At 43.5% G+C, this 15,013-nt stretch overlaps 1 protein-coding gene across 6 annotated transcripts in view; it reads left to right on the top strand.

Moving 5' to 3' along the window:
• LOC116053036 (diacylglycerol kinase beta) overlaps positions 1 to 12,592 on the top strand; it is a 133,887-nt gene extending 121,295 nt beyond the window's left edge. For all 6 annotated transcript variants that reach the window (XM_036004675.1, XM_036004674.1, XM_036004676.1 and 3 more), the window contains 3 exons: positions 10,245 to 10,365; positions 11,618 to 11,678; positions 12,178 to 12,592. In XM_036004675.1, the coding sequence (XP_035860568.1) occupies positions 10,245 to 10,365; positions 11,618 to 11,678; positions 12,178 to 12,276 (281 nt within the window). In that variant the 3' untranslated portion in view covers positions 12,277 to 12,592. The remainder of the gene's footprint in view (positions 1 to 10,244; positions 10,366 to 11,617; positions 11,679 to 12,177) is intronic.
• The last annotated feature ends 2,421 nt before the right edge of the window (positions 12,593 to 15,013 follow it).

Here is a 15,013-nt window from a genome sequence, read left to right as displayed (position 1 = left end):
CTAGTTTTTGTTTCATACTGCTATATATTTACATTTAAGGTTTTAATCATGAATAACCTATATTTTCTCTCGTAAGTTGATTAAGCAATTCTGAATATTTAAATATCAGTCTAACAGAAGTGATCAGCAGTATTGCATTCAGAAATATTGTTATGTGTCACTATATAAGGCGGGATTTTTCTTTTTATATAATGGATGAATTTGAAATGCCATCAGAATGCCTGCACAGCAGAGAAAATAGTGCAGCACAGCAGTGACGATTTTCGCTGCCCGCTGCTTGGCAAAGCAATGCCATCCCATCCCAGAATGCACCGTGGCTGCGTTATGTAAGAGGCTGTTCTGTTCTATCTTTAGCTCTACCTCACTGAGAAGTAACAGTGCTGGCTGCCTGAGAGTCAAAAGCGCAGAGATCTGATGAGGCGGGAATCATCGGTGAGGTGAGAACCGGCACAGTCTGCCATCAGGCTCTCACACTGCAACACGGGCAGGATGGCATGCCCATTTTTGGTTTTTGGAGGAAGTAGAGGTGTATATAGGTGGGCGTGCAAAGGAGGGGGATTTATATATTTAATATATAGTACAACAGGAAAAGGATATATTAATAGTACTGTTTTTAAATCCTAAAATAGGACAGTTTATACATCTTCTGTCTTGCTGTATAAGACTGTGTTACAGCTTCACTCACTTCCTGTTTTTTTTAACATAAAAAGACAGACTGCGTCCATATTTACATCCAGCCTTCCTTTTTAATTCCTATCTGTCATGTGTAGCCATTGTGTCACTACTCTTCTTGATCCCTTATAGTCTCCAACTGTCCATTTTCTTCTTAATGGATGCCCAATCCTATTATAATTATTTCCTGGAAAACTGCAGAGACGGAGGGATTCATGTGGTAACCATGTGTCTGTGCTGTAGCATGCAGTCTACAGATGAGCCATAGTTTCTGTATTTGACGCAGGGTAACGGACATGTGATCAGGACAGCTGCCATTTAGGACACTCGGATCATTTCCTGAGTATTTTTTCTGGGAATCTGGAGGTTTTATGAAACTGGGGGGAGTTCATTCTACAAGTAGAGGATTGCATTTTATTCATATTTTAACACAGATTCCAGTGTTTTGTAGACTTTTTTGTGTAAATAAATAAAAGATTCAGTATCCTTTAATCAGTCCGGTAGTACTCGAGTCCAACGTTTTTCTATTGTCTCGGACAAGTCTTGGACTCGTTGGCAGTTGCACTCGGACTTGTCTCGGACTGGGCCATTGGTCTCGTCAAATATTCTAGCTGGTCTCGACCAAGTTCGGCACTATATGCTTCTTTTTATAAAGTAACTTCCTCCTTTAAAACAAAACCATTGATGAAGTGCACTTGTTCAGAAGACAAGAGTTTGTTTAATTCAAAATCTATTTAGAACGTACAGTGTTGTTACTCTGCACCTTTTTGATCATTACAAATAATAATACAAAATTAACATCTTGAAATAGAAGATATACTGTCTCTCACATTGCATAAATTATGAACAGGTAAGTGAGTGGTCTTAAAGAAGATTCTTTTTTCCGTCTCGGTCTTGAGTGTCTCTCATTTGGACTCGGTCTTGACTTAGACTCAAACCTCTTTGGACTTGGTCTTGACTTAATAATAATAATAATAATAATAATAATAATAATAATAATAATAATAAATTGAATTTATATAGCGCTTTTCACAAACTCAAAGTCGCTTTACAGGATATAGATAATAAAGACAAACAAAACAAAACAAGATTCAGGCACAGATTAAAAGGGGAGTGGCATGGGGCTAGGGATAGGCAGAGGTGAAGAGATGGGTCTTGAGGCGAGATTGGAAGATGGTGAGGGACTCAGAGGTGCAGATCTCTTGGGGGAGGGAGTTCCAGAGCCTGGGAGCTGCCCTGGAGAATGCTCTGTCCCCAACACTGCAGAGGTTTGACTTTTGGATGCAGAGGAGACCAGCTGAGGTGGATCTGAGGGACCGTGAGGGTTGGTACGGGGAGAGGAGGTCAGTGAGGTATGAGGGGGCCAGATGGTGGAGGGCTTTGTAGGTGAGGACCAGGATTTTGTAGGTGATCCGGTGGGAGAAGCCATTGGAGTTGTTTTAGGACTGGAGTGATGTGGTGCCAGGATTTGGAGCAGGTGATGAGTCGGGCGGCTGAGTTCTGGACCAGTTGGAGTCGGTTGATGTTGGTAGAGCTGATGCCAAGTAGAAGTGAGTTGCAGTAGTCCAGTCGGGAGGAGATGAAGGCATGAATGAGTCTTTCAGCAGCGCTGGGTGTGAGAGAGGGTCTGATTTTGGCGATGTTGCGGAGGTGAAAGAAGGAGGTTTTAATGACATGACGGATGTGGTGCTCAAGGGAGAGGGTGGAGTCAAAGATCACACCAAGATTACGGGCCTGGGGAGATGGGGAGACAATGGTGCCGTCGATGGTGAGGGTGGGGTTATTGATTTTGCTGAGTGTGGATTTGGAGCCTATGAGGAGGAATTCTGTTTTATCGCTGTTGAGTTTGAGGAAGTTGTGTTGCATCCAGGTTTTAATAGCTGACAGACAGGAGTTGATGTGGGAGAGGGGAGGATTGTGAGGGGATTTGGTGCTGAGGTAGATCTGGGTGTCATCGGCGTAACAGTGGAAGTCCAGGTTGAAGTGGCAGAGTATCTGACCAAGAGGGAGGATGTAGATGATGAAGAGGAGGGGGCCGAGTATGGAGCCTTGGGGAACACCTTGAGTGACTGTGGCTGTGGCAGAGGTGTGGTTATGGAGAGAGATGAAGTGGGATCTGTTGGAAAGGTAGGAGTGGAGCCAGCTGAGTACAGTACCTTCGATACCGAGGTCTTGTAGTCTGGTGAGCAGGATGTTATGGCTCACGGTATCAAAGGCTGCACTCAGGTCGAGGAGGATAAGGATGTTGAGGGAACCGGTGTCAGCCGAGGTGAGGAGGTCGTTGAGGACATTGAGGAGAGCAGTTTCTGTGCTGTAGAGGGGGCGAAAACCAGATTGGAGAGGTTCAAATTGGTTATTGGCATGAAGATGGGTTTGTAGTTGTGAGGCGACTATGCGTTCCAGGATTTTAGACAGAAAGGGGAGGTTGGATATTGGGCGGTAGTTGTTGAGGGAGGAGGGATCCAGACCAGGTTTTTTAAGGATTGGGGTGACAGCGGCAGTTTTGAAGGCAGAGGGGACAGTTCCAAGGGACAATGAGGAGTTGAAAAGGTTAGTGAGGTAGGGGCATAGGACGGGGAGGCAGGACTTCAGGAGTGGAGTAGGGAGGGAGTCAAGGGAGCAGGTAGTAGGTTTGGAAGAGCTGATGAGTTTAGAGATTTCAGGAGGGGTGACCAGGTCAAACTGGGAGAGGAGGCAGTGTGGAGGAGGGGTCGGGAGGTCAGGAGGGATGGGGAGAAGAGGGGTCATGGTAGGTGCTGGAGTAGATCCTGGGAGGTCAGATACAGGGGATAGAGATTTGTAAATGATGTTGATTTTGTCAGCGAAGAAGTGGAGGAATGATTTGCAGAGATCCGGAGTAGAGGTAGGGAGGGTGTTGGTCCGAGGCTTGATGAGGTTGTTCATTGTGGAGAAGAGGGTTCTGGGGTTTTGACAGGGGTTGGTGAGGATGGTGGAGAGGTAGGCAGATTTAGCAGCAATGAGGGCGTCTTTGTAGGCAGTGAGGTGGAGTTTGTAGGCTTCATGGTGGACTGTGGGAGATGATTTTATTGTCAGACGTTCAAGTTGGCGGCGAGTTTGTTTCATTTTCCGGAGTGCAGGTGTGTACCAGGGTGAAGAGGTGTTAAAAGTGACGTTTTTTGTTTTGATGGGGGTCAGGGTGTTGAGGGAGGTAGACAAGGTGGAGTTGAGGTGGTGAGGTGAGAGTTGAGTCCAGGTGGAGAGTGGTGGAGAGCAGGTCAGAGAGATGGTGGGGATCGATAGATTTGAGGTTGCGGAAGGTGATTTCTCTGAGGAGTAGGGGGCGTGGGGTTGTAGAAGGGATGGTGAAATGTATCAGTTTGTGATCAGAGAGGGGAAAGAGGCATGGATGGAGGTCGAGCACCGGTTGGTTTGTGGAGCAGACCAGGTCAAGGATGTGTCCTTTTTCATGGGTGGGGAATGTGACATGTTGGGTGAGAGAGAAGTTATCCAGTAAAATGGTGAATTCTGATGAGAGCTTGCAGGTGGGGGAGTCCATGTGGATGTTTAAATCACTGAGTAGCAGCAGACGTGGAGAGAGAGATGAGGCTAGTGTGAGGAGTTCAGTAAAATCAGAGAGGAAGGAGGGATTTGGTTTAGGTGGCTGGTAAATGAGGATGACTGTCATGGAGGAAAGAGCTTTGAAGGCGAGATATTCAAACGATGATACTGAGGGGAGGGTGAGTTCTGTGATCCGAAAGTTCTGATTGAAGATAACAGCAAGACCACCTCCACGGCGGGAGGGGCGGGGTTTGCAGATGTAGTTGTAGCCAGGGGGGGATGCTTGAAACTTGGACTTGAACCTCTTTGGACTCGGTCTTGACTTGGACTTGAACCTCTTTTAACTCGGTCTTGACTTGGACTTGAACCTCTTTTAACTCGGTCTTGACTCGGTCTCGACTAGTCCTGGTCTTGGACTCAATAAAGGTGTTCTTGACTATACAGCCCTGCCTTGAATATGTGGAGAAAGCTTAAAAAGCATTTAGATCTTGGAAACGTACAGCTAAAGCTGCACTTATCAATATTTTTATACAATATTAACAATGGGTGAAATGTAATAAATTGAATTATATATGTAATGTGAAAGGGGTCACTTGTAGTGACAAACTTAGAGATAATTATTACTCAACTCTGCAGCTCCCCTTTGCTCAGTGTTTAGGTTTTATGGGCCTTAACTTTACTGTTTTACTGTTACACTCTCCCCAGCTCTCATCAACCAGGTTTGCCGCCTGGTTTTTAACCAGCTCTGATAAACTCCACTGGACACTACAGTACCTGCCCAGCACAGACAAAGTTAGCAGCTAGCTGGTGCAGGAAGTGGAGCAGTTAGCAACTTAAGTGGTAGAGACCAAAAACAGAGCTATAAGAGAGAGAATATTGGACTTGCATTCATCAGGTAGTCTATAAAGTCTGTCATAACAACTTAAAAGGTGATACAATGCCCACAAAAAGTGCCCAAAAAAGTCAGTTATTGCAGATTTAAAGTCTACAGTTAAAAACGTACACATGCTGGCATTTTCATTTCCAGTATTTTGTTGAATCAGTTATTCGGTATCCAGAATTGTATTTGTGGCAGTGAGGAACAAGCTTTGAAACAGCATATAGATCTTTAATCTTTACGTCAAAAATGTTACCCACAATATCTACTATTAATGTTGTAGAAACACTAACAACAATTCTGTAGCAACTCTAAAGGAATTGTTTTTACATTCATGCACCACAACTGTACTTTTCAATCCAGTCACCCCTACAAATGTTCAAAGTAAAATATAAACAGAGTTATAGTTAATGTAACCAGCCTCTGTAAGTATAAATCAGTTACATCACCACATTAATATCAAAAAGAGCTTTATAGTAATGTACTTTCTCATGCAATAAACGATACGTCGTTGTAGTTTTTTCCCTCACAAGCACTTCTGTCTGTGCCCCAAGCATTTAATTCTTACGAGGACTGACGCAACTGAAGTACAGCCTTCGAGTGATTTTAAAACATTTGTTCCTCACTCTGCTCTGACATTTTATTTTTGAATTGTCATCTGAAATATTAAAGAGTGCCAGTGACTCAGCAGCAGCAGCAGCAACCTTATTCCTGAATAAACCTTGATCATCTTTGAAGCTAGGCACGAAATGGCAGCACTTTCTAAATGCCACACATGCAGGTCCACACTCATGCTTTTATACACGTGAAGAAACTGCATATCCTCCACATGTTAAAACTTACGTTACCCAGCTGCTGTACAAAGATTTATTTTGACCGCAGTGAGAATAACTGACGAAGCGATGAACACCCAGGGTGGTGATGGCGCAGTGGATATGACACATGCCTTTGGTGTGGGAGACCAGGGTTCGATTCCACTGTAGTACATCAACCAATGTGTGCCTGTGCCTGAGCAAGACACTTAACCCCTAGTTGCTCCAGAGGTGTGCAATCTCTGACATATGTAGCAATTGTAAGTCGCTTTGGATAAAAGCGTCAGCTAAATGAAATGTAATGATATAAGATTGGAAACAACATGGAATGTGTTGCCAACCATTATGGTCTCTGTACGTCACTCTGTACTTGTGTCACAGTGTTTACATACTTTTTCAGGTGTGAAAAGTTATGACTCAGTATTGTCCTGAACTCTGTTGCGCCAGGCTTTTTGCAGAACACATTTCCTCTCCAGAGCAGGGCAAAAAATATGTAACAGTTTCCTTTTTGTGGTTGGTAACAAAGCCAACAGGCTGAGCGAGGTCTGATGACATTGGGGAATTATTAGCGTTGTTTACACTGTAACAGACAGACAGGCAGACAGACCTGCAGCCTGTGGCTCCAGTCACAACAGGCCGCGCTGCCAGCCGGAGCTTGTCTGGGCTGGATGGAGGATTGAGACCCTCAGGGAATGGTTTGACTGGTTCCCCTGGGTGCCTCTTTACTCACAAACTCTCTTTCTTTTCTTTTCTTGCTCTGAAGCAAACTCTGCTAGAGCCAATTCTAGAGACTCTTATGTTTGGCATTTTCTGTCTGGCATTAACATTAGAAACATGTAATTTAAAAAAAGAAAATGGTCACAATTTAAGCTTAAATGTAAAAGAACGTAAAAGTCATTCTTTGACATTTTAAGATGTGTATGATTTAGAGAGTCAATCAGTGGAAACCCCAGTGCTTTTTGCATGCATGAGAAAGGACTGGAACATTTAGGTTTAGGCAGTGGTGTAGTGGTCCCTGGAGAAGTGGGTATACTCTGTGTTCACCTTTTTTTTTCTTTTTTTTTTTTTAAAGTAGTCCAGAAAAAAGCCCTGTTTTAGAAACAGTGACATGTAAGACTATGATTTAGTTTACCCAAAAATCTGTCATTTCTACTTGCTCACTATTATAAAATGATCATGACTTGATTAGGAGCAGTTTGTAGTTACTACTGGTCACACAAGCAGCCTGGATGAATGTAAAATGTATTTATCATGAGGCAAACATGGTGTTATCTCTTCTCCTCTAAATGTGCAGTCATATTGCCACTGGCAATTTGCCAGTAGTTTAAAATAATGATTCATTTGGAAACCACCTTAAAACTTACCTCAGAATTATGTCTTCCATCAACTGGGCTGGCACACCGCCGCTTGTGTTATCTCTTCATCTGTTGTTTGGTCTGCTGCCGTTATCGTAGTCAAGTGGCACCGGCACCTGAGGTTTATTTTTGTGTTTTTTCACTGGCACCTGAGGTATTAGCGATATTTTCCTCGCCATGACCCACCCTACTCTGCCTCTGATTGGCTCATCAGTCCTCATGCCTAAAGTTAACCAATCTAATCAGTGAAAGCAGCGAGTACCAGCCAATTAGAGGCAGAGGAGGATGGGTCATGGCTTCACTATCCTTGAGGAAAAAATGGGCAATCTGGCTCACAGATATTACTGAATGGTGCGCATCAGGGTGGTTTTAGAAGTGGGTATACGCAATGCTGACTGAAAAATAAGTAGGTATACTCCGTATACCAGCGTATACCCTGGACTACACCACTGGGTTTAGGTGTTCAGCTAGCACCAGCCTGCCTGACTGGATCAATTTATTAAACTCTCAGAGTGCCACACTAACCTGCATGATTAACCATGGAGACTGGGTTACAGAGGCAGGGGTTGGACTCAACTCCGGGTCTATTTTTCTGTGTGGCACCACCAGACCATATTGTCCAAAAATAAAGAGAAGATCTTGTAATAAATAATAATATAATAGATAATAAATATAACCAACTCAACCAATACAAACTAAGCTGAAAGTAAAAGCATAAAAAATCCAAGAATGACTATCAAAATAAAAATCTTTGGTCAGCTCCTCCAGCTTTGTTCCTGTTACTATGTTCGGACACGACCACAGTTAATTATTGTAGATGAGTTGCCAACAACACGGTTGTATGAGATTTGATTCTGCTGTAGCACCTCACAAATTATCACCCTGGCTGTGAAGACGAAACATCTCTCAGATTTCTCTCTAATAAATAATTTGTAAAATCTGTGAAGTGGCCGGGGCCTTACAAACACTCTCAATCATATTAGGTTTTTTATGAGCTAATTTTTATTGAAGGAGAAATGTCAAATGACATCATCACTGACCTTTGAGATCATGTCGGTAAATATTGACTATTAGGCGTCACACTTTCCAAAGAAAGAGAGAACACAAAGGGGAATTCAGAGATTACAATGAGGACGCAACTATTAAACGCTTTGACACTCAGAATTACTGTAAACATCAGTGAATTATCAGCTGAATCTGTAGCTCCACGCGGGCTTACAGAGCTTTATTTTGAGTTTTAGCTCATTATTTAGTATCTGTCCGGCCACAAACTTTTCTGCTCTGATTCACACTCACCACTGGACTGGGGTAAAACATCAGCACTGGACTTTTGAGACCCAAACCAGCCCACCACAATCAGCCAGACACCACCCGTCCTTGCACTCCCCTTCAATACATGTACACACCAGCCCCTAATACAGCCACTTAGCCGAGTGGTAAGTAAGATAGTATGATAGTGTACTCACATAGACAAAAAGGCTGCCTGGCTCTTGTTGGCAAGATGGCTAAAGTTTGAGTGGAGCATGGGTGAAATCAAGATGTCTTGTAACGTTTTGGTGAACAAGCTGCTTTTTGTACACAGTATGCAACTTGTGTTATAGTGGAATGTGGATAAATCAGAAAGCTATAGTATTATGTTTGAAAGTGCCTTAGCTTGCTAACACAAAGCTAACATTAGCTTACTAATAGCTAACTTGTCCTCACTGGTAGACATAGTTTGCTAGAATAATCCTCCATCCGTTTTTAGCTAGCTACAGGCAATTTATTGGCGTTTCAGAGAACATGTTAGCTGTTAGTAAGGTTAGCTGTAACTTTATTAGCAAGCTAAGACACTTGCAAACAGGTTCCCACAGTCTTCCCATTCTTCCTGCTGATTCCTCACATCTGCATCCACTTTTGTCTTCCTTAAAGCTCAGTTTTTCGGGTCGGCAGCTTATAAAAACTTAAGTTATGGGTTCTTTATATGGTTGGTAGTGAATATCACTACACAACAGCTTTTAGGTATTTTTCTGTTGTTGGCTAGCAGATGGAATTGATTATAGGAGGCACCTTAACGCAATACAAGAATAGAAGTCAATGGAGAGCGGAGAGTTGTTTTCCCCGCTGGTGGGGGTGGGACTTAAATGCGCTTTGTCTCTACTGTTGGATGGAGGTGGGCCATAGTAGGATGTGATTGGCCAGTGTTCAGATGAGAGACAAACCAGTGGGCCAATCATGTGATCTCTCTCCTCTCTGTGGGCCGGTCAGCCAAAGACCATGGATGTGAATGGCCAGTGTTCAGATGAGAGACAAACGCTCTGGGTTGTTTGCATTTCTTTCAACCAATCACAATCGTCTTGGGCGGTGCTAAGCTCTGGATGCAAAGACGGTGGCTCTGCAAAAGAGTCTCGGCAAGGAACTTGTTTTGGTCGAACATTTGCACAAACATCATTTGCTCTTACCAGTGTATCGCCGGATGTGCTTCGTCCACTGAAATCCCACCAATCGGTCCCAAAACGTCCCAGTTCGATAGTAAATTTTTGAGAACACACAGAGAGCAGAAGGTGAGGGGCAAAGCCTAACATTCGGAATGTATTTCCGTTGATCCAGACTAGAGACTAACTGGTGAACATAGTGGAGCATTTAGCAGCTAAAGAGACAAATATTTCCCTCAGGAGTTGGTGGAGACCAAAAACAGAGCCAAGAGAGAGAGAATTGGACCACATTTATCAGGTGGACACAAACACAACTCCAAATGAATGATCATGTTGCTCTGTAACTGCTGGATGTGTAAATAGCAACTAGTCCAAATTTTGCACTGTCATGATGAATCGAAAAAGTGAATGGAGGGGAAAAAAAGTGAGGGAAATACATTTGTGAAAAATGTGCTTTACAGTGCAAATATTTACCTTTTCCTGTACCTCTATTTTTGAGTTTGGTCAAGCAACGCACCTATAACTTGTCATAACATATCTCTGCTTCACTGTTTCTCTTAACACACACTCTCTCTCTAATCTCTCTCTGTTCCAGACTTCAGTGACCAGCTGTTGGAGGTAGTTGGCCTGGAAGGGGCAATAGAGATGGGACAGATCTACACTGGACTGAAGAGTGCCGGACGCAGACTGGCTCAGTGTACCAACGTCACCATCAGGTCAGAACCTCCTGCCTCTCAGCTACATTTAATCCGTCCTCCTCATCTCCTGATCTCCATCCTTCCCGGTATCTGCCTCGTGTCATCAACCCTCCCCTCCCTTTATCTTCCTTTTGGTCAACCAACTGGAAGCTGTACTTTCTGCACAAAATACATCCATCTCACATGTATGATAAAAAATGCATTCCCTTTGAGTGTTTGTGCATTTGAAGGCTAAAATCCCTGCAGCATCCAAAGCATAATGCACCTAATGAACTATATATTTCACATATGCGTGAACCGTTGGAGCCGAGGACTGAGTTGCAGTCGTAGTCACAGGATTAGAAATGATCTGTCTGTAGTGTCGAGTTTGGATTTGGTTCTAGGATGCTAATGACTCTCTTATCCGTCTTCTCTCTTGTGTTTTAGTAAAAAGCAATCAGGTCGAATGTGCCTCATCTTTAGCTAATGTTGTCTGTACTTTGGAATGATGAACGATTTGAATGCATGGGTTCAAATTATTTTTAAACTGAAAGCTCACTTTTTATTTACTATACGTATAACTTTAATTACAAATGAAAGCTGACCTAAATAAATACGATAAGGAAATGGAATGGATCGGATTCAATAAGCGTATTCGATACTGGTTTCAGATTCAATGAAATTCTATCAAACAAATCCAAATGCACAACTGTGGTTTCTTTTTAGATCTGACCCATTTTTTCCTTCAAAGAAAGTGCATTTGTTTCAGACTCAGCCCAGTTTACATCGACAGTGAGCCAGTTATTTTACCAAAGAAGTGATATTTACAAGTCATTCTCTAACTTGTTCTGCAAACTGCCCCCAATATTTTCCTAGACCCGAATTAAAAGAGCATTCATCACAGTCATTCTCCCATACTGTGTTTCTCTAGCCAGAGAGGCATGCATGAAAGTCTTAAACCAACTTTGAGTGTGTGCGTATGTGTGTGTGTGTACATATACAGTGGGTCTGGGAGTTTATAGACTGGGGGCCTGTCTGGGAATGGGTCTCATGGGAACAAAGGGTGCAGTGTTTGACCCTGTCCTGGGGCAGTGTGACCAGGCCTCTCGTGCCTCAGAGGTGTGTGTGATCTGACCTTCACAACCTCAAACTCCCACCCTGTCCTCTCTCTCTCTCTCTCTCTCTCTCTCTCTCTCTCTCTCTCTCTCTCTCTCTCTCTCTCTCTCTCTCTCGCTCTCTCACTGCCCTGCCCCCCACCTCTCTTGCTCATCCTTCTGCTCTCTCTTCACAGGACGTCCCGGCGGCTGCCCATGCAGATCGATGGTGAGCCCTGGATGCAGCCCCCCTGCACGGTGAGAGTTACAGTAAATCAGAATCACTGAAAAATTGCTTAAAGATGGGGCTTTTCAGCATGTTATTATATTCATAAAGTCATAAGTGTTACTCAGCTTTTATTCTGTATGGGTTAATTTTCTTGCTCTTCCTCCTCTGCACGCCCCTAGCCTCAACCTCAAACAACAACATGCCATCAAATACCACAGTCTATTTCTTCATTAAAAAAAAGAGGGAAATCAACTATTATCTGTTCATCCTCACGGCATTTCAACCTCTTTTTATATTGTCATAGTGGACGTTGATGAAGGCAGAAGATAGAAAGCTTTTTGTTGTGTTATGGAGGTTATTTGCAAGGCTGCAGTGACTGATTTTATAACAGTCTGTTGTGAAGAGCAAGGAAGTGATGACTGTCAACCTTGTGAATTTGTAAAAAATTTTTAAAAAAAAGATATTGGGAACCGCTTCCTGTATAAACATTGTACCATTGTCATGTTTTTCTCTATCTGAATCTTACAGATCAGGATCACACACATGAACCAGGTCCCCATTTTACTGGGCCCGCCTCAGAAGACGCCGTTCTTTTTCTTCAAGAAACGCAACCGGAGCCGCGACTAGGATACATGCATGCACACACAAAAACACATAGAGTCCATTTACGCAAACACACACACACACACACGCACACACACACGCCACCCACTGTATAGGCAGCTCCATCAGACGACTGGTACACTGTTCCCTGGTTGGAGAATGAAAGTGGGACGTTCATCAACCTGATCAGTGTGGAACATTCCTGAAGTCAGGATGCCTACAGACAATTCATTCCCAGAGTAACGTGCAGTGATGGCACCCAAAAAGAAATGACTCTCAGTATACAGTACCGACCTTTTCCTGTGTAACCATCATCCTCTAGTTATTTTCCCCAAAACTCCGTCCCAACCATGGATTTAGTTTAGTCTCTCAGCCCAAAAAAACTCCAGTACTGCACTGCCCGCTAAACACAACTCTGGCGGCTGGGATTCCACCACAGCCCTCAAATGAAGTACAGAAAGTGATAGTGAGGGGACGTAGGGGTTAAAGAAAGCAGGTTGTATGATGAGAAAGAAAGAGCTCCGACACACTACAGGGAGAAAGATAAGGAGTGAGAGCGGTGTGGCTGTAACCGTGGTTGTTTACAAGGCCGGTGAGTAGTAAATAGAGAAACATCCACCTCTTCGTTAAAACACCTGTATGAATAATGAAACAGCGGTTGCTTGTAAGAGCGCTCGCTCCGGGGCCTCCCCACAGACTGACAGCACAGCACAGCCGAGCAGAGAAAAGAGGAAAAGCCTCATCCATTATTGACTTATTTTGTTTGTGGGTTGATGGCAGTGGCCTGGAATGGGTTGAAACATGCAGGGATTTTGGCCCCTTAGCATCACTGGCCTACAAAAACAGATCCTCTAAACCATATTTACAGACTGCGTGGATGATCTGGCGATAAACTTCAGGCAGAGGAAGTTCCTGTCCATTTGTTCTCTAGTTATCGCTATAGAAATCAAGTCGAGATTGAAAGTAGAGATTGGAGACATTGTAGTTGTGTTCTTAAAAAACTCATTGGTCCTCTGTGGTTGTTGAACTTTAAGGCTACATTTATGCTACTACGTTTTCATTTTTAAGCTGCGTTTTGAGACAAAAAAACGATCTCTGTCCACACAAGAGTTTTAGCTCCAGTTGCAGAACTAATCTCCGTCCATATTAACACGTCTGACAACACATATCACATGACCATTCACGCACACTGGGCATGTACATGCCAGTGTAAAAAGGAAGCAAATTGTCTGACGTTACTCTGCGGTTGAAAATCCCGGATGTATAAATTGAAAATACAGAAAATCATTTGGCGAAAAGTAAGAGCAGGGATTTATTAGCTTGGAGCGACGATTACTGAAAGGTGTGTAAGCCTACCTAACTGAGAAGACGTGCATCGTCATTTCCAAAGGTCTCTGTTTCTGACAATGGATGTATAAAAAACCATGGATACAGCGTTCGAAATTGCCCCGATGGTCGACGCTGCTTCCACACTATGGGGCCCATAGAGCTGGCGCACTAGGGACCTTCCGGTGTAGCGCTCCGCTAACTCGAATGGGGATTAAAAGATTCAATCATGCGGCTCTTCTAGACTTTCTAAATGTAATGGTGAAACGAGTCATTTTGTGGGGGTTGTGACGCTCGATAAAATATATCCACTGATTTACAGTCTCTTTCGCCGTGTAAGTCTATGGAAAAAAAGTATTTTTGGGCCCATCACGTGATGGACACGGAAGTTGTAATTCACCTCTTTTGGCCACTATGTGAAATTGGTTTCAAAGTCCGGCGCACTTCCTGGGGGACTGGTCCAGACTACAAAGCAACCCCGGAGTTTTCAAACCAAAACGGGGGCAGCACTTTTTCCAAATGTCTCCGTTTTAGGGGCTCGGAAACGCCGGAGTAGTGTGGATGCAAGGCATAAACGTAGCAAAAGATATTTGTTTTTTAAACCAAAACATAGTAGTGTAGATGTAGTCTAACGCTACCATCCAAATTGTATCAACAGCAGCTCCTGTGCACCGTATGCCATACAGCATAGGACACTTCTAGTGGGTCAAGGATTTAAATAAATCACCACAAGGGTATAACAGCGGGGCCCCCGAGGGTTTTTATTTACCAGAGCATTGGCAGGGGCACTAAATTTATCCTTCTATTTCAGGGAGGGTCTGTCTCTCCTACAGTGAAACTGTACGCCTAATTACCGTGTCAAACATCAACTCACAATGTCAAGTGTGCTGTTAGAGTGCGAATCCCAGAGTCTGCTACTACTGCTTTAAAGGTCCAATGTGTAACGTGTTTAGTTGTTCATTATCAAAATCTATGTTGCCCGTTCACAAACTTGTCCTTTTTCATGAATATTTACCACCACCATCAATTCCAAGTATTCCTATTGGCTTGAAATTTTACATTTTCATTTGCATGAACTGGGGTAGACGCTCCATATTCATGCGCCATCTTGAAATACGTTAGCCGGTAAGGGACATACACGACATACTGCTCCGCCTTTCACGTTTTCGCTGTCACATGATAAACTCACAGGTGCTGCTAATGCTGCTAATGGGTATCGTAGCTTCCCGGCAAGTTTGAAGAAGGAAACATGGAGGACCACACGTATTCAAAACCAAATTTCAGGAACAGGAGTCTTCTTCTGCAAGAGACCGGCTCTTTGAAGCGTGAAGGCTACCGTAGCTGTAATACGTACTTTGAACTGCGTGGCGCAAGAGAGTTGATTGCGATATATGATCTCAACGCTAGATGGGAGAAATTCCCACACATTGGACCT

The sequence above is a fragment of the Sander lucioperca genome, chromosome 8 (genome assembly GCF_008315115.2).
Source record: "Sander lucioperca isolate FBNREF2018 chromosome 8, SLUC_FBN_1.2, whole genome shotgun sequence".
Classification (NCBI taxonomy): Eukaryota; Metazoa; Chordata; class Actinopteri; order Perciformes; family Percidae; genus Sander; species Sander lucioperca.
Note: the sequence above shows the minus strand (reverse complement) of the source record. Positions and strands in the feature narration are given on the sequence as shown.